Source organism: Callithrix jacchus, chromosome 5 (assembly GCF_049354715.1).
Source record: "Callithrix jacchus isolate 240 chromosome 5, calJac240_pri, whole genome shotgun sequence".
Taxonomy (NCBI): domain Eukaryota; kingdom Metazoa; phylum Chordata; class Mammalia; order Primates; family Cebidae; genus Callithrix; species Callithrix jacchus.
The window spans coordinates 16,420,550-16,440,094 of record NC_133506.1 but is presented as its reverse complement, the minus strand read 5'-3'; the positions used below and the strand labels follow the sequence as shown (position 1 = coordinate 16,440,094).

The window sequence follows — 19,545 nt, the reverse complement described above, 5'->3', positions numbered from 1 at the left end:
ATGACATAGGAAATATACTGCATTTCCTTTAATGAAATAAAAATAATAACCATGACTATTTACTATCAGAATTCGAGCACTGCAAGATTGGGTATCTACTATTCCGCAAGTTCAAAAGGGAACTTAATTTAAAGAACAAACTTAAACTTTTCAGCAAAACAAACAAAAAGTCAACCTAAACACTCTTTATTTTGTTGATCAAGTAAATACAGTAAAGTCCTTAAGAGACTGAACTGTTGTTTCTAACAGGGCTTGGGATTTATCATTTGACACTTCACTCGCGTGTAGACAGAAATTACGTGCTGTATGGGGCCAATATTACCTTTTTTTCTTCTCTGCATGAGTTCAGAAAGATCACTGGTTTTCATCTCCAAAACTAAGTTTCTAAAAGTAACTAATCACAACTGATTCTTAATTTTAATAAAAACTAGTCATCAGATTAATATTTTTTCATGACTAACTCTCTGTCCTTACTAGCAGAACTAAATTGATTTAGAGTTCAAATTTCTTAAAATTATTTTGGAAATGTCAGTATATTCTCAGTGACATTATATGGCATTCTCTTATAGCTTTTTAATTGAATTCAACTTGCAATGGGAAATGAAACCCAAATCTCTTGGGGTTTTCTAGAAAATGTGGGAAAGTTCATCTGAATAGAGAAAGAAGAATAATGCATGACTAGGATGCAGTAATACAACCGTAGAATAACATCACTGTAAGTTTAACCAACACCTCAAGATTAGAGGTCAGAGAGAAGGACAGGATATTACTGCTCACAAGGGACAATACTTCTACCATATATGTCAGTGGCCTGACCATTCACCGCTGGCTTCTAGCTATAACAGTCTCTGAATGTCCAGGATATATTGAGAGACTCTAGTCTTAATAATATAAAATAACTTTTAATGAAGGCTAACCATGTTCTAGGCACAATTCTTGTATTTTACACGAACAAGCTCAATTAAACCTCACAACTACCTATGAGATTATGAGATAATAATGAATAGTTCATAATAATTCCCCTTTTACAGATGAGAAATTTGAGGCACAAACTAGCCAAAGGTTGCAAGAAGCTAGGAAGTGGCACAGCTGGAATTTGAATCCATGCGGTCTCGTTCTAAAGCATCCTATTAACAACTCTGCTTTACTGCCTCCTTTTTATATTCATGTTCTTAAAAACCAACTTTCCATATACATTCAAGTTTGAAAAATAATCAAAAGGCTATGGGCTTTTCAAAAAACAAGGATGCAAAAAATTGCAACTTCAAACAGAGAAGTCATCAAGAGCCTTGAGAAATCACCTGCTCCAACCTCCTGTTGTCAAACGCCTCTCTAAACTGCTCTTTCACAGACACAAATTGGAGTGTCGGCTGCATACAATCCCATGAAATCCCAAATGCATCTGACCTCCTTTGAGAATCACAAAATCATTCAGAACCCCCACTGAAGTCATTTATTGGCAGGAAGTCTTTCCTCTTTCTAAAATACATTTCTTCTCGATTAATTTGGGCATTTGTGAAGAACAGCTCAGCGGCATTCCCTTTAAATAAAATCCTCTAACCTACTAATCCCACCAGTGCTCTTCTCTCTCAGTTCATCAAGTTAATTTCTTTAACCTTTCTCTCTAGAATTTCTATTCTGTTAATGATCTTGATGTTCTCTGACCCTTCTGCGGTTTTTCTATACCTCTTTCCAGGGTTGCCAGGTAAAATACAGAACACTGGGTTACGTCTGATTCTCATATCAACAATAAATAGTTTTAGTATTAAGTATGTCCAAATATTACATGGAACATACTTACACTAAAAAATTTACTCATTGATGATCTGAAAATTCAGATATAGCCGGATGTCCTGTATTTTTATTTGCTAAATCCATCTATCTGTTCCACTTCTTTGATGGGCTTTGAACCCATCAAGACCACATACAACCCTAATTCAGCTGCCTCCAAATTGAGCACGCATCAACATCACCTGGGGAGGGCTGTTAGATCGCAGATGCCCAGATCCCACTCCTAGAGTTTCTGATTCCATGGGTCTAGGGTAGGCCTGAGAATCTGCATTTCTAACAAGTTGTCAGGTGACATGGATACTGCTCATCCAGGGTCCACACCTTAAAAATCACTACTCTAATTCCCTGATTAAGGGTAGAGTACAAGGAAGAAGCACCTCCAATCTGCAGAAACCCCAGCTAAACTGCCTAAGCCAAGAGGAGGGCATAAGAGTCTCATCTATGTCCATTGGGCATTCAGGTCCCCTTACCTCAACTCTATTAGTAAATTGGAAAATGTCTAAATTTAAGAAGGTCCAGCCATTGCTTATATTGGTTAGATTCTCCCAGATGAAATGATCCTCTTTAATGCTCATGTGAATTATCACCCTGAGGCAAGCTCGTCAAGGGACACAGGAGCCATCCCTTTGTTTTCATTTGCCCAGAAGGAACTTGGCCCTTGTTACTAGGAAGGAGCCTGTTTGGTTTTCTATCCAAAATCCCCTTCTTTAAAGCTGATCTGCTCATAAGGACTCTGTTTTATTCTCTGAATTTCCTCTACTCTGTGAACCCTGGGGAATCTCCCAGACCCATGAATCTGACTCAATAATGGCCCAGGTTGCAGTAGACTGTTTTGATGCCTCCAATTAATAACCTCCCTGTATCCTTGGCCTTTGTCCTGTAACTTTGACACCTCTTCCCATTCTGACTCTGGGGTTTGCCTTGGGACTTGTTTTGGCCAACAGAATGAGAAAACAGCACCTGCAGTTCCAAATGTAGACTTCCCAAGGTCTTGTGTGCTTCTGCTCTTTCTCTTGGAACCTTGTTCAGATGCTACGAACAAGCCCAAGCTAACCTGATAGAGGCCGAGAGGCCCCACGGAACAGGGTTGAGTCGTCCCAACTGAGATGGTCCAAAATTGGCCAGCCGCCAACTGACCCACTAGCTGACGACAGATGCATGAGTAAGCCCAATGAGCCTAATACAAAACCGCAAAAAAAGCCCAGCCGATCCATTAATTTGTGCCCAATAATAAATGTTTACTGTCATAAACCGAGGTTCTGGAGAGTTGATTACGCTGACATTATGGTCATGCTTCAGCTTAATTCTCTGATTCTACTGACTCTGTCAAGGCTCCTGCCTGCCTTCCCATAACCTGCTCTCAAGAGAAGGAGCTCTCCTTATTCTGGCTCCTCCAGGGTATGCCTTTGGCTTCAAGTCTATTTCCATTGCTACTCTAGACATAATTTTGAATGCATCTGGTGATTCATCGCACAAGTATCCTGACTTGGACAATCATATTCAGTGTTGGTCAACAGTAATCACAGTTCTTTCATTTCCTTTTCTTTTATGCTGTGCCAATTTTGTTTCCCATTCTGCTTTTGGTTCACTGGTTTCTCTTGTGCTGTTTTGAGAAAGAGAGAGAGAGAGTGTGTGTGTGGTGTGTGTGTGTGTGTGTGTGTGTGTGTATACACATGTATTCATGTGTTGTTACCATTTTGCCATCGGAGGAATAAAAAAAAAATGATCTACAAACTGATTTGCTGATTTCAGCTTCTCTGACAGCAGGAAGTACAAGGGAGGTGTGTAAATGGGCAAGATAAATAGAGAAAGAGAAGAGAGGTGACAGTATTTACCCCAACCATAAAATCATTACTAGTAACAAAGAAATCAGAGAAGCCTTTGTTCAAGTAAGCCTTTCCTTTGTAGCTAAGCAATAAACCTAAACCCACTACAAATTAATTTTCATTTACTTCCTGTTTTACATATATTTCAAAGAAAACTGAGCCTAAATATTCCTTCTCTATGTCTCCTCTTTCCTTCTAAACCATTGGAGACAGAGAATTGAAGAAGAAATATAACTGATTCAATGTATTAGATAGGATTTCTGCAAATCAAACAACTGAAATCTCTGCTACCACCAGGAAATGCAGTAACAAAGTTCTGATGTGTACCATGATCCATCAGAGCAGACAACGGCTTACCTAAGTGGCCAGGGTTGCTGGACTGAACTCCTGTGTTTATTACTCCCCTCCCCCATTTCCTTTCCCTCTCAGCCTCCCAACCCCCTAGTGAAATGAAAAAGAATAACAAAGAGAACAGACACATAACCAAAGAGAAGAGAAAGGGCTAAGAAAAAAAACAGAATAGATGGTAGAGACCATAAAAGCAGGGACAAGTGTGTGATCAGAGACTAAAGCAGGGAAAGCTACAAACCAGAATATGCCCAGAGGGGATTGCAGTGGGCATGGCTTCGAGCTGGCACAGGGGATAGGAGGAAAAAAATCAAGCTCAGACACAACATAGAAGACAATAACGGTCACAAAAAAATCAAAGGCTAGAAGGCTGAAGTTGTAAAGTAACTTACAGTACACTAAGGTTATAGAGAGAATGAAAGGAGAAACTGGGCAGATGGTGAGCAGAGAGAAATAGTAAGGTTACAAAAATTATGAGACCTACTTAACACTAGGTATTATTATTTGGCTAAGAACACACTACCCCAAAATATGGCACCTGGAGGTCACTCTCTGACCCTCTCTCACTTCTCTCCCTTGAAGCACTGTCTTAAAAGATTATTCGACCTTCCTTCCCTGAAAGCAGGTCATAAGACCCTCATTCCAGAGGGCTGCTCCTCTATATACAGACACCAAGAATCTGAACAAATAGGCCTTGCTGAGTTCACCCCAGTTTCTTACTGTATTGACAGATGCAAAGTATTGTTCTTAGGTGTGTCTGTAAGGGTTTTGCCAAAGGAGATTAATAGTTGAGTCAGTGGACTGGGAGAGGCAGATCCACTCTCGATCTGGGTGGGTACCGTCTAATCAGCTGCCAGCAAAGCTAGAACAAAGCATACAGGAAAAGATGGAAGAGGAGACTTGCTGAGTCTTCTAGCCTTTATCTTTCTCCTGTGCTAGATGCTTCTTGCCCTCAAACATCGGACTCCAAGTTCTTCAGCTTTTGGGCCCTTGGATTTAGAGTGGTTTTCCAGGGGTCTGAGGCCTTTAGCCACAGACTGTAGACTGCACTGTCAGCTTCCCTACTTTCGAGGTCTTGAGACTCCAACAGGCTTCCTTGCTCCTTAGCTTGCAGATGGCCTATTGTGGAACTTCATCTTGTGACTGAGTGAGTCAATGCTCCTTAATAAACTCCCCTTTATATGTACGTATATCTATCCTGTCAGTTCTTTCCCTCTAGAGAACCCTGACTAATACATACCATGATATCGTACCCTTCCATCCTTCAGTCATACTTGTGTACAACTGTCCACAAAAATAGTTTTCCCTGGATACTTGGCCATTCATCTCTGAAGACTCGTATATCACAGAAAGTTTTAATTAAATAAATTTGTTACATTTTTCTCTTGTTAATCTGTCTTTGTTATAGGGGTGTCAGCCATGATCTGTGAGACACATGTGAAAAAGATACTGCTTTTTCTGTCCTACACGATGTATCCATTGAAATCCAGTTTATAATGCAATCTATAATGACATGGGAAGACTATCATGTAAGATATGAAAAAATAAAACAAAGACAATGCTTGAATACTTGACAATGTGAAAGAGGACTCTTAAGAAGTGGGGGTGAAAGGAAGAAAGTTCAAGAGAGGATAGCAGAACAAACACCATCATCTTACATGGTAAGGAATCAAGACAGACCTTCAAATGTTAGAGGAGTAAGAAACAGAAAAATGCTACTTAAACTAACACTGGCCACAGAAAGAACTATAAATAGGTAAGTATCAAAAAAATCAAGATTGTAGTTTATATAAATCTTTATTCATTAAGTAAGTCAATAGCTAATACCAAAACTAATCAACTGAGAACTGAAAGATAGAAGATTTAACTTAGATTATAGATTATGATCTATATATATGCAGATTATAATCTATATAATATGTAGAGATTATAGGTATAGATTATAACTTAGATGACCACCACAGAATTTAAAGCAGAAATGGCTACAGTGATCTCCTCCAAAAAGTTACGTGGGAGTGCAGGAAGTAATCTAGCTCATTACATGTGCATACATTACTCTTATTAAAAAACTAAAATGTTACACTTTCCCAAGTGAGTAATTATTCAGCATAGGCCCAGCTGGCTATCCAGAGGCACAGGAGGGCACTTTTTGAGACAAATCAGAAAGTTTCTCAAATATAACCTAATTGTCTTTGAGTAACGTTGTTTATTTATAGCATGGAAAATTGCACTAAAAGCCTCAGCAATGAGGAACTGTTAACAATGTCCACTTTCCTTTTATGCCCTGGAAAATCACAGACACAGGTATTGTGGTATCAAAATCAGTCCACACAGCAGCCACCCAGAAAGGTGCCCTTGCTTGGGGACAGTGTGATCTCAGAAAGGATTCAGAAAGGACTCAAACGGTAAGATTGAATTTGGAGATCAAAGGCTATGCTGTTCACCAGTGCTCCTGCTGTGCTGAAGGATGACACCCACATATGGATAAGGTGTCCCTCAGGGATGTCAACTCCACTTCCTCCTCCACAGTGCACACCTTCGCAGCAGCCTGCACCTACTGACCAGACAGTGACCTCTACCAAAGGACTACTTCTTTCTGAAACCATGTTCATGGGCCATGAGATGTTTGCTGGTACTGAAGTGACAACAGAACTCCTTCAGAGTTCAGTGTTAAAATGCTGTATGCGGCGCTATATCCATAGGCACCAAGTTCTTCCTACAATAGCCATACCTCCATACTTCTTGGAATCACCATTCTAATCTAGCTGCTTGGTGCTCTTACCTGGAAAACTCCAGAGCCTCCTTAGTTAAGTTTAAGTTAATCATTTCCTTCTTTTGCAGTCCCTATCCCCAACCAGCCCAGTCTTCTAAACCTGCATGCGTCAAAGTGATTATTTGCGAGCACTGATCTCATCATGCTACTCCATTCCTTTCCTAATGCAAAACTTTGCCTTGTCACTGCCCACCATGGTGTGTCTCCAATGTACCAAGCAATATGAATTCCTCCCTTGGTTCTTATTTAAAATACTAAGAAAGAAAAAAAAGAAAAGATTTCACACACAAAAAAAATAATTTGGATAGGACTGCATACTATAACGCCCTTTGGGGGATTTAAAATCTGTATCAGGACACTCTGAGTTCTGAGAACATCATGGTAAAGAAAAGTGTCTGTGTTTAGTACAGCATTTTACTTCTGTGTAAACCATCTACTAACACCACTTAAAACTCTTCTTTTCTTGTGCAAACTTTGGCAGCACTACTGGTTTATGTTTCGGGAGCTGTGGTCTAGTGTCATGCTTTTCAAACTTGAGTGTGCACAAAAATCCCTGGCGATTTTGTGAAAACACAGATGGCTGAGCCTCGTCCCAGAGAGTCTGAGGCAGTAGATCAAGTGGAGCCCAAGATCTGGCATCTCTAACAAGCTCCTCAGTGATGCTATCGGTCCTTGGACAATACCTTGAGAAGTAAGCTCCTCCCAGAAAAAGTCCAAACTTAGTAGCATTTCATTCAGGGCCATTGCTGCTTTAATCAAATCTTCATCACCCACCTTTAGTCCAATAACTTCACTTTGGTTATCCTATGCTGCAGCTAATAAAGGTTAGGATATATAGAGGTAGGGTGGGGGATGTGGATATGTGTGACAAGCACAAAGTCATTTAAACCTACATATGCACACGCACACACATCTTGATCTGGGAAGTGGTGATCAAGTATATTACATATGAAAAGTCTTGACCTAGGATTTGTGCATTTTTCCCACAAGTGAATTATACCGCAATAAATAGAACAGCGAAGAAAAGTGAGGAAAAATAAAGTATAATACAGGAAAGCCCATTTTTAAAAATTCTTATTTTGCCTTTTTTCATTCATTCTCTCTGCTGACCTGTGGGAGAGTGTCACATTATTCCAAAATCTGTATTTCTGTGACATAGTATCATGAAGGTATCATTTAGAGGAGCTACTAGAATCAAACCTATCATATAGGTGTCATGATGTCCTATGTGGCCAACACATAACAAAAGTAATCTGTATGTGGCTGGGTAAATAAATCATAATTTAGTTGTCTGTTCCCATGAAAGAAATGATCTTTTCCTTTGTTTCTTACAGGCCAACTTTAATCCAAAATCACATAACCTAAGCTGCCTTAGGATGACATAGCATTCAGCTGTTGATCTCATCTGACATTGTTAGTTTCCATAGAAACTCATGTAGAATGCTCCCGCTTGTCTAAAATAAGTGCCTCTCACATCAATCCAAAATAAGTCCAGGAAAGCCCTGCCTTGGTGTCTGACATCTCCCACCAGCCCTGCTCTGTTGTAGAAGGAGAGAGAGCACTTAAAAATCAGCATCTGTTACCTTTATCAGGAGAGAGGTCTCCATTACAGAGACACACACGAAAGATTAAACACTGCCTTGTGCAATTAGGCTCAGACTAAATAGACTCTTCTCTGCAGGACTCTTGTTATGAATGTTTCTGAGAGTTATATTTGCAAAACACACACACGCACGCATGCATACACACACAAGGAAAGGCCTGAACGAACCTGTGTCCTATCAATTTATATCATTACATAATTATGTAAGAAGAAGCCTTTGAGGGTAAAGTAGTGCTTTATGCCAGAAGGTTATTCTTCCTTGTTCCGGGAGGCGGGGGCTGGAGGGGTGGAGAGCAGCAAGAATTTCAGGCCTTGGAGGAATCACTAACCTACAGATCATTTAAACATTCTTGGTTTTATCTGTGCCAGGGTACCTGCTTACCATAACCAGATTTTCCTATGCAAACAGCAAGACATCAAGAGAAAAATTAATCTAAGGTACAAAAGGTCAAGAAAGAGATTATGCTTGGGGAAGCGATGGTGACCACGGAAGGTCCTGAAGGGGGATCCTGAATGTTGGGAATGTCCTATTTCTTTATCAGGTCATGTGAGTGCATTTACTTCCTGAATATCCAGTAAGCTGTTGCCTTAAGACCTGTACAACTCTTATAAACAAACAAATCACAGACAAGCCAAGGCATCTAGGAAACAAAGATATCTGGCCTGGAATAGATAAAGACAATCACAGCCTGCTAAGTTTCCTGCTGAGCTTAACCGGAAAGGTAAGTTAATAACAAGATCCAGACCACTTGTGAAGATGCCAAAAACAATGACTGTGGAGCTTAAATTACATTCATCCCTCTTCAATAAGAGTTGGTTCATGAAGTGTGTCTTGCCTGGGCCTTTCTTATTCACTTAATGATGTAAACCAGCTGTTGTCTGTAGGGGGCATTTACAGAATTATCTGCCCAACAACCCACTTATACATCTGAGAACTCTGCCAGTCAGAGCTGACTGCTCCTGCATAGGCCTCACAAACAATGCTGAGCTAGTCATTGTCTTCTCTGGGATTTTTGGAAGTGAGATTTGAAAAGAAACCAGTCTTTCCGGATGCCTGAGGCTGCAATATGGATAGTTTGCTGTCCACTACAGAAAAAGAGTCAGTTTACATCAACTACAGTCAAAGGGAACTTGGACACTATTACGCATTTTTCTGTAGTACTATGGATTAATACATTTTAACACTTAGGGCCTAACAGAAGCAAAAGTGATGTCAAGACCCCTGACTTTTTAACTTCTAGTGGTATTTCTGTCCACTCAACTTCAGTCAACCATGCCTCTGTGCATTTGCTTGATGCCATCATCATCAGCAACTGTACTTCCTTTCAAAATCAGACACAAGCACCCCTTCCCTGCCCATTCACTGTCCTCTACTATTAGAACTCCAAGTGCAACAATGACCAAACTGAGACCTACACTCCACTGACCCTACCACGCTGTCATTATCCATCACAGTCTTTAGGTGCCCCCTTCCTTCTGACCTATCCTACATTCCATTGTCCATCACACCTTACAACCATTCTTCACTCCCTTGCCTCATTCCCTTTCCATCATACTTGCTTTGCTAATTCCCCAAACATGGTTACACTTCATTCTCTACTAAGCAACTGTAGTAATGGAGTTTGGCTGGAGAAAACTGATGGCCAAATAAACTGGCCTTTACTTAACGCATGAGGACAAATCTCAAATGAACACTCAAGCATTGTCCAATAACCCTTCTTGGGATATTTACACTTCTACTCTCTAAAATGATTATGTCATATAGTAACCTCAAAGAACCAGCCTCTTCTTCCTATGCTCTTTTTCAATGATAAAATTACCCCTAACCCAACATCTTACATGTGTCAACCTATGAAGAATTCAGTGCCTCACCTTCCCTTTTCCTCAGCCCAATCCAATTAGAGTTCTTCCCTCTCATCAAGGCCCTCAGTGATCTCCAGGTTGTGAAATTCAACCATGACTTTTCTGACTCTATCAATCATCTTGACAGTATTTGACCCAATTAATCATTCTCTCCTTCTTGAAACGTTCCTTTTCTTAGTGACAGTGATTCTACAATCTCCAAGTTTTTCCTGACCTCACCAGCCCCTTGTCCACAATCCTAACCATTTTTGGTTTGCTTAAGCTCTACATGTTTGAATGATCCATCTCTACATATTTTCTCTTCCTAGGTGATCACAGATGGCCCCAAAGCTTTAAAGGCCATCTCTATTTCCATTACTAACCTCTGCATCCCCAGCTCTCATAGATCTGACTGCTCCAGACTCGCTTATCCAACTGCTTACTTGCCATTTCCACTCAAACACTCAATAAGCATATAAAGTTTAAAGTTGAAAGCAGAACATTTGATTTTTTTGAAGCTATATTTTTCCTCTAGTCTTTTCCATCTCAGGAAATTTCCTACCTATTGTTCAATCTGGCACCCTGAGAGTCATCCTCAGTGCCATTTTTTAATTTACCTCACCATCTGTATCCAACTCATCTGCTACTAACGTGGCTTCAAAATAGTTCCCAAACTTGCTTATTTCCTCTACATCACCACCTCCAGCACTTAGGTCTGAGTCTTTACCCTTGTGGTAATCCAACAGCTACCTAAATGGCTTTTTCTCTTCCAGTTTATCTCCAACTGTATACTCCCAATTCATTTTCCACTGCAACACTGACTTCTCTAAAATAGAAATCAGAGTGTGCCTATCAATAAATTCCCATCCCATTTAAAACAAAAACAAATAAGAAACATCAACAATTTAAAACATTCCTTCCTACAAAGGTCTAAAGGTGATCATGCATCTAGCTGCAGTCTGCCCCTCTGATTTATCTACCACTTGCTCCCCACTGGCCACTGATAGTTAAACACAAGTTCATCTCAAACTTACTTGCAACTTTACTTACAAGCAACCTTACTTAGTGTTCCCTCCATACTCTTAGTTCTTCACATTTCTGGCTCTTTTTTATCATTTGGATCTAAGCTCAAACGTTACCTTCATAGAACAATCATCTTTGACCATAAATCCAAATGAATCACCTATCCTGCCATAGCCTCTACCATACCACTTCATTTTCTTCGTGCTTATCACTACATGAAATTATCCTGCTTTTACATGTTTACTTCTTTACTATCTATTTCCCTCTATTAGAAAATATTCCTTTATAAGATCAGGGATGTGTCTTTGTTCATTGTTCTCTTCTAAGTACTTAGAACAGTGCATGGCAGACACTCAATAAATGTTTGCTAAATAAATGAACAAATGATTGAAAAAATACAAAAAAGTGACTAGCAAACACTAATGAGGAAGGAAACATAAAATTTTCGAGGCCAGCGTCATTATCATTTAACATTAAAACATTAAGAAGATGAAATATGAAACTCATTTTTGGGTTATCAAAATGAAACGAAAATGAGATACATTTCAGTCATTTCAAGTAGACTACAATTTGGCATAAGAAATAAAACAAAATCTCCTTCCGTTTTGGCATTGCCAGCTTTTGACAATATAAATCACTGTCTCTAGCACTCTGGGGAATGAGTGACAACTGGGAATTAATAAACTCTTTGACGCTAAAAGCAAAGAAGTTGCTCTTACTAAGTTACATCAAGCATTCAACCCAAATAAACATATGACAAACATAATTTTTCTCTCAGCTTTATCTGTAACACCATTGGAGAGTGAGCCGGCCACAATAAGACTTTAGGGGCAAGTTCTGCATGACTAGATTGAACATTTCCAGAGAATTCTAAGGGACTATTTTTCTCCTGTTCTTATTTAATTTTGTCTCTTCCAGAACTCCCACAGCATACATAAAAATTTACCCACTTTTACCACTCAGTTTTCATCAAAGAATATTTGGTTGACATAAACCATAAACCTGATATTTAGTCCCTTGCCCTGCATCGAATGTTGAAAATGACCTACTAACTTTACCCAGCTGGAGCTACCATAATTGAACTAAATGAGTGAAATTTCCATATTTCTGTTGAAGAATTCCCAAAATTTGGTTTTAATTTCTAAGATGTTGGCTTAGTCATATGACCCAGGTATAAAATAGGAAACTCTAAACAGTTTTCTTGCTTGTTCCTGCCCACTGTTTTAAACAGTGGACAATTTAGAGACAAATAAATAATCCCTGACTTAAAGGTAGATCAGAGCTCTAATCTTTAATCAAACCCATGTTCCCTTTTGATGACTATAAAGATTTTACACTGTTCTAGAATAATAATGTCTTGTATTACAAGAAACATGGGCAATTCCTCTCAAATGACCAAGCTTATTGAGATATGTGTTATATGCAATAAAACGTATCCATGTCAACCAGCATTGCCATCAAGATATTAGAGCCTTGTCCATCAGCCCAAAAGTTTCTTGGACCCTTCTGTCTTCACCCTCCTTCAACACACACGTAAGCAACCACTGATGTAAGCAACCACCGGTCTGCTTTCTATCACTATGGATTAGCCCTGCCTGCTTGAGAACATTCTATACATTAAAAGACACAGCGTTTATCCTTTTGTGGGGTGCCTCTTTCACCCAGCAGAATGTTTTTTAGGTTCATCCAGGTTGTTGTTTGTATCAATGACCTGCTCCTTTTTTATTGCTAAGCAGTGCTCCATTGCATGCACACATCGTAACTTTTTTATCCGTCACTTGTTGGTGGATAATTAGTTGTTTCTAGTTTTTGCTATTATGACTAAAGCTGCTATGAACATACATTTACAAGTCTTTGTGTGGAGGTAAGTTTTCATTCTCTTGGGAAATAATAAAACCTAGGAGTAAAATTGCTGCAGTCATATGGTAAGTAAATGTTTAACCAGAAAGAATCTGCCAAGATATTTTTTATGTAAATGTACTAAAATTATTTTATGATTGCTTTCCAAATGTAAAACTTTAATACTGAAATTTTCACACTCTACACACCAGTTTCCTCTCTGCCCTGTAAAATGCTAATAGGTTCTTCTCCACCGCCATAGAAATTCAGTGCACTATGTCACAACGAGGCTAAGGAGCACTGCTATACACAGCATTATTTTATATAACACAAGAACTAATTAGATGGGGGGGGCTCCCTTAACAGAGCCCCATGTGAATACCAAGGACTAGTGACTATGGCAAGAAGGTGACAGCTCTCTCCAAGAGGGTTTATACGCAGCATAATCTCCCATATAAGGTGTTATGGCTGAATTTTCTTAAGTTACCCCCCTACACAACACCCCAAAAACCCAGTTCTCTTGTAAGAGCTTCATGAGACCTGACCCCACAAGATAAAAGCTGGAGGTTTCCCCTAGGGCACCTCATCCACGGAGGCTTCATTCAAAATAGGATATGGGAAGAAAAGGGAGCTATCACCCAGAGTTCTGAAAATGGAAACTATCACCCAGAGTTCTCCTAGGATCTCTCCCAGTGCTCTGGATAGACAAAGCAACACGGAAAAACAAAAGACAACCAGCATTGTAAGAAATGTTCTGATTAAACTATTTTTCCAAATTTGGCAATAAAGAACTTCCACCTATAAATAAATACACTTGTAATTCCTTTACAGATTGTTATTTTCTGATTCATGAAGATAAGCAAAGTCTGTTATTAACATAATACACAATAGGACCACGGGACTGTTTCAGTCAAATATTCCTTGTCTCCCAAGCCATCACCTGAAAAGGTCTGCTTCCTCACCTCTTGAATCTGGGCTGGCCTGTGACTTGCCTTGACCAACAGAATTGTGGCAGAAATGATGGCATGGTTTTGCTCTTGCACTCTGAGTACTTTGCAGCTGTCATGTGAACAAGCCCAAACTGCTCTGCTGGAAGGCAAGAGACACATGGAGAAGAAATGAGCCATGCCAGCTAAGACCACCCTAACTGCCCTCGGCAGTTGACCAGAGACCCATAAGTGAGCCCAGTGGAGAACTTCCCAATCAAGGCCAGCTGAAACTGCTGACCCACTGAATTGTGAGCTAAATGAGGAGCTACTGTTTTGAGCCACTAAATTTTGGGGGTAGTCTGTCATTCAGTGAAAGCTACCTGAGACATCAATCAGTCAGGAAAATAATTTCTTTCCCATTATCAGTCTACAGATTTCCTTCCTAATTTTTCCTTAATTTCATGGCCCTGACTATCGACCCACTTTTCTAGCTCTTAGTTCCTGCTTTATCTATATTCTCCTTTACCCCATACTGCCTATTATGGACAAAATTGTATCCCTCACTGCCCTCAAATGTCTATTTTGAAGCTTTAACTCCCAGTACCTTAGAACATGATTGCATTTGTATTTGGCTGTATCTTTGAAGAGGTTATTAAGTTAGAATAAGGCTATTTGGGTGGGCCCAAATCCAATGTAATTGGTGTTTTTATAGGAGGAGGAAATTTGGACACAAAACATCAGGAATGTGAGTGCACAGAGCAGACACCACATGAGGACACAGAGAGAAAGCAGCCATCTGCAAGCCAAGGAGAAAGGCCACAGAAGAAACTACACCTGCCAACACCTTGATCTTGGACTTCTGGCCTCTAGAACTGTGATTCGGTCTGTGGTATTTTTCAGCCCTAGCTGATTTTCACTACTGTGGGGGGAAAAGAAAAGTCTAATACATTTCCCAGCATTTTCTCCCTGGTAATTACTCTGATAATCCCTTTTTAACCTTCAAAAAAAAAATGTTAGTGGGCAAGGGATGTGGGGAGGGAGAGCATCAGGAAGAATAGCTCATGGATGCTGGGCCTAATCCCTAGGTGACGGGATGATCTGTGCAGCAAACCACTATGGCACGTGTTTATCTATGTAACAAGCCTGCACATCCTGCACATGTATCCCTGAACTTAAAATAAAATTTGAAGAAAAAAAGTTTTAAACACAAAGAATCCAGATTTGTTGTAAAAACCATTTTTAAATGAATTAAGAGGTACCAAGTAAAGTAAAAAATATAAATAAATAAGTTCACCACGTCTTGGGACAACATAAAGAGGTAAAACTTCTACCTCCAATGTCACCTTGAAAGGGAATCCCGGTTGGCTGTTTGGTGTTTCTCCCTGCAGCATACACTTTGATTACTGACCTTCCACACCACACAGTAACCTCTGTGAAAGGCACTGAGCACAAGCTGGGGACGTGTGACCTTTTGCTGGCTGCACCTCATCCTAATATCCTTCCTTTGTTTGTGGAACTTCTGAATCAATTTTAGTGGCTAAGAAATGACAACTGCTCATACTTGTAATAGATCTGAAAGCACACATCCACCAAAAGGAGCTTTATTCTGTACCCATTTAATGAGAATTTATTGTTGTTAGTACTGCCACTCCCATAGAGAAACAAACTGTCACAGTGGATGAATTAGGCAGGAGGTTTCAGTCCACACTTCCTCTGGAGATTCTTAAAAAAAGGCTGCTTTATGGGATGACCCTTAAGAATCACAGTTTTTGTATATTAAACAAAAAAATAGCTATTGTTTGCTGAACACTTGCTATGTCTGATGCCCTCTTTAAGAGCATGGAGTTTGTTTTATTTTGTTGTTTGTACCAGATGAGAATGTTATCCTCACAGCGATGCCAAAAGCTCCTGCCAAACCATGAAGACCAAGGACCTTAGTAGTGAGTTCTGGCTGGCCCCCAAGTCAGGCCTGTTGACATCAGCTGCCTCTTAGGAATCTCCTTCTCAGCCGTCTCTCCATCTCAGCTTTAGGAAGCTCTGCATGGGCTGGGAAGTCAACTTTCTCTACCCACGAAGATGGCCCTGGGCCTTTTTGCCTTAGTCCATTTCTTCCTACCTCCTTTAGTTTGTCAGTTCCAAGAAGTTTTCCCATTACAGTTACTGACATGTTTCACTCCGTGCTCTAGGCTCACGAGTGTCTAATACATACACACATAAACACACATACACAAATAAACATATATATGTACTTGCTTCTAATAGTATTTTGATGAGGGTCTGCTGAAAAACACATGTGTCTCCTTCTTATAACTTCCCATTATCAAGGTATCCAGTAGTTAGAGCAGTTTTCTATCCCCACCCCCTAAACCCCAGGAGCAATCTCTCAACTTCCATTAGATGAGGACTTTAAAGACCATCTGGAAGTGCTTAAAGACCAGTTGCTGAGGATTCACAGCTAAAAGTTCTTTTCAAAAGAAAAATCCTACATAGTCTCCTTTACTGAAAAAGGAATAGTCTAGAGGTCAAACATACTAGAAACAAATGTGACTCGTCACAGCAAAATCACCTGCCTTCTTCCGTACTCTCTGTCACCACAATTCTGATTTCTTCCTGATTTTGATGCCTGCATCACAGCTTTCTTTTATATAAGAGAAAGTTGTTTTCAGAATTGCTTCTATAATTGAAGACAATAACTAGTACAGGCAAACATATGCATAAATCAGAACTCCGTCTAGTTATTACCGCAAATGAGAAGCTCATACATTTGCTCTTTCCCAAAAGGCTGTTGGAATATGGCCCTCTGGAATTCTAAAAAGCAGCTTTAACTTAGCAGTCTGTGCACTGGCTTTGCTTTGAATACCACTGATGCAGTTCTCATCAAGGTTTCCAGGCCTTCTAGATTGTAAAACCTTAAGCAAGAGAGGCCCCTGGATTGTAGCATGTCTGTAATAATCCCACACGCAACCACATGATCATTCACTGGAGTTGCTGCTCTCTCCTGAGCTGTAATACCATAGTTTAAAAATCACTACAGGACAAAACAAAATAAAGGTATTACTTTTTTATTTATAAAATAAAACTCTTCCTTCAAGAGGAGCCCCGAGTAGCCAAAATAATTATGAAAAAGAACAAAGTTGGAGGGCTCATATTTCCTGAATTCAAAACTTACTACAAAAGACACAGTAAACACACACACACACACACACGCACGCACACACACAAAATAGTGTGTCACTGATGTAAGTATAGGCATATAGAGCAAAGCAATGGAACTGAGAAACAAGAAATAAACCCACATATCTATGGCCAATGGACTCGTGACAAGGGTGCCAAGATCATTCAATCTCGGAAAGATTAGTTTCTTCAATAAGTGGTGCTGGGGCAACTGGCTAGCAACATGCAAATGAACGAAATTAGAACCCTACCTCACATGATAGTTAGTCATGGCTCTACGATCTAAATATAAGAGCTAAAATCATAAAACTGTTAGAAGAAAACATATAGGGTAAATCTTAGGGTAACTTTTCATAAACTTGGATTTTAAATATAACAAAAAATATGAACAGATCTTAAATATGACAAGAAAAGTGGGAGCAACAAAAAAAAGATAAATTTGACTTTGTCAAAATTGAAAACTTTTGTGTATTGAAAATATTGTTAAGAAAATGAAAAGGCAGCCTGTAGAATGGGAGCAAATATCTTCAAGTCATATATCTGAAAAGGATCAAGTGCCCAGTACATATAAAAAAACTCTCACAACTAACTCAACAACAACAAAAAGCAGACAACCCACTTTAAAAATGGGCAAAGGTCAGAGAAGAGATATAAATGATTAGCAAGCAAGTGAAAAGGTGAATAGCATCGGCCACTAGGGAATATAAAGCAAAACCACAAGGTGGTACCATTTCATCCCCACTAAGAATGCTCTAATTTAAAAAGCAAACAAGCAAAAAAACGAAAATAAGTGATGGTGAGGATGTGAAGAAATCACAACACTCCCTGTTGTTAATGGGAAGGTAAAATGATTAGAATCCACAGAAATGTCACTGTGTGAAGTCCCAGCTGCAGAGCACCGCTAGGTAGGGAAAGGGTCCCAAAGTGAGAATAATGTGATACCCTGAGCCCCTCAACACCAGTGCCTTGCAGACTCTTAATTCCCTTCTACTTGTACAGAAGAAAGGGCAGAAGCCCACAGAGGAGGAGAAATAAGTGAGTTAACTAGAAATTAGTTCTGAGCCTCATCAAACAGTCTTGTTTTAGAATATCAGCATCTATAGGAAAGGAAAGATAATGGGGACGAAGATTTTGAGTCTCTGCAATAAGACAAGTCCAATATATTCACTGTCTCCCTGTCAATACTTCCAAAACCAATGAAAAGCATGATACTGTGCTGATTTTACAGATGGGACAACCAAGGTCCCAGGTTTCAGAAGTCACATTCTTCCCACCACATTGTGATGTATCCAGTCAAGTAACAAATTTCAAAACCACCAAGAGCCATCATTCAGTTTTTCAGTAAACTTCTAATGGCTCAGAGGAGAGGGTTAACTTCTATTTTTCTATTAACTCAGTATGGATTCTTTAACATATCTCCAACACAAAAATGTAACGGCATCTATCCAAATTCTAGACCCCTTTATTATTATGTGGGGAGCATTAAAAGAAACACAGTACTGTTGAAACAGTTTCTTACAGCTTATTTTTCACAGGAGGATTGCCTCCTCCCAGCTACCTGATGGTTACTGTAAAGACACCAGTCCTCCAGCCATACAGAAAGGGTCAGGAGATCATGTCAACACTTTTACCAGCAGTGTGTCTGGAGTCTTCCTCAAACTGCTCTCTTTCTGCTTTTGTGACACTTGATTCCCCCCACAGGCCACAAAATATGGAAAGGAATGAAGCAGCTGATCTGCAAGATGGTTGCAGCCCAAGGTCAGCGGCTGGTTCCTCTCCTGGGAGGGTTTATTTTAGTCTTCAGTCCTCAGCAAACTGCCCTTTCCCACCTGAGGACAGCAAAGATGAGACGTCTACTCTTCTTTTCATTTTGGAGAGGTATAATAGTTTATTAAGAACTTTTCAAACGCAACAATGTCCAGTGATTTTAAACATTTTATTCACATATCAAAAAAGAAAAATCCAGGGAGCTGAATTGGATTTATTTTTCTCCTCTCTCTTATAGAAGCAGACAAAACAAAGCAAAAATTCCCAATGTGGGGAAAAGCACCTATTTCATTTCATTTCTGGAAAAGATTCGGAATGCCCAATTTAACATGGGAGTGTGTGGAACAGGTGAGGAGACAGGAAATCCTACTTTTGGAATAAGAAGTTCTTACTGTTGCCACCACAAGGGCCCTTAGGAAATGACACAGAAAAACAACTGTAATATCAAAGCGACTTCAATAGCAGCATACTCACAAACAGTATGTGGCAAGCTCAAAGACACTACAAAATCTAAGTGAAATAGCTAGAATTTTAGACTATTTTTCTAGACTGGACTGTTAGATCTTTTCCAGTTCCCTCAAACCTTGAACGTAAACTGAAGGTAGAACAATGAACAATGCTAATACAACC

General features: G+C 39.6%; 2 protein-coding genes across 4 annotated transcripts in view; both read right to left on the bottom strand.

The window, feature by feature from the left end:
• PLCB4 (phospholipase C beta 4) overlaps positions 1 to 19,545 on the bottom strand; it is a 397,376-nt gene that overhangs the window by 223,138 nt on the left and 154,693 nt on the right. The window lies entirely within an intron of this gene.
• Positions 13,810 to 19,545, bottom strand: part of LOC144582454 (uncharacterized) — a 160,818-nt gene continuing 155,082 nt past the window's right edge. Inside the window, exon 3 of the mRNA XM_078371339.1 lies at positions 13,810 to 14,131. Within this exon, the coding sequence (XP_078227465.1) occupies positions 13,918 to 14,131 (214 nt within the window). The 3' untranslated portion in view covers positions 13,810 to 13,917. The remainder of the gene's footprint in view (positions 14,132 to 19,545) is intronic.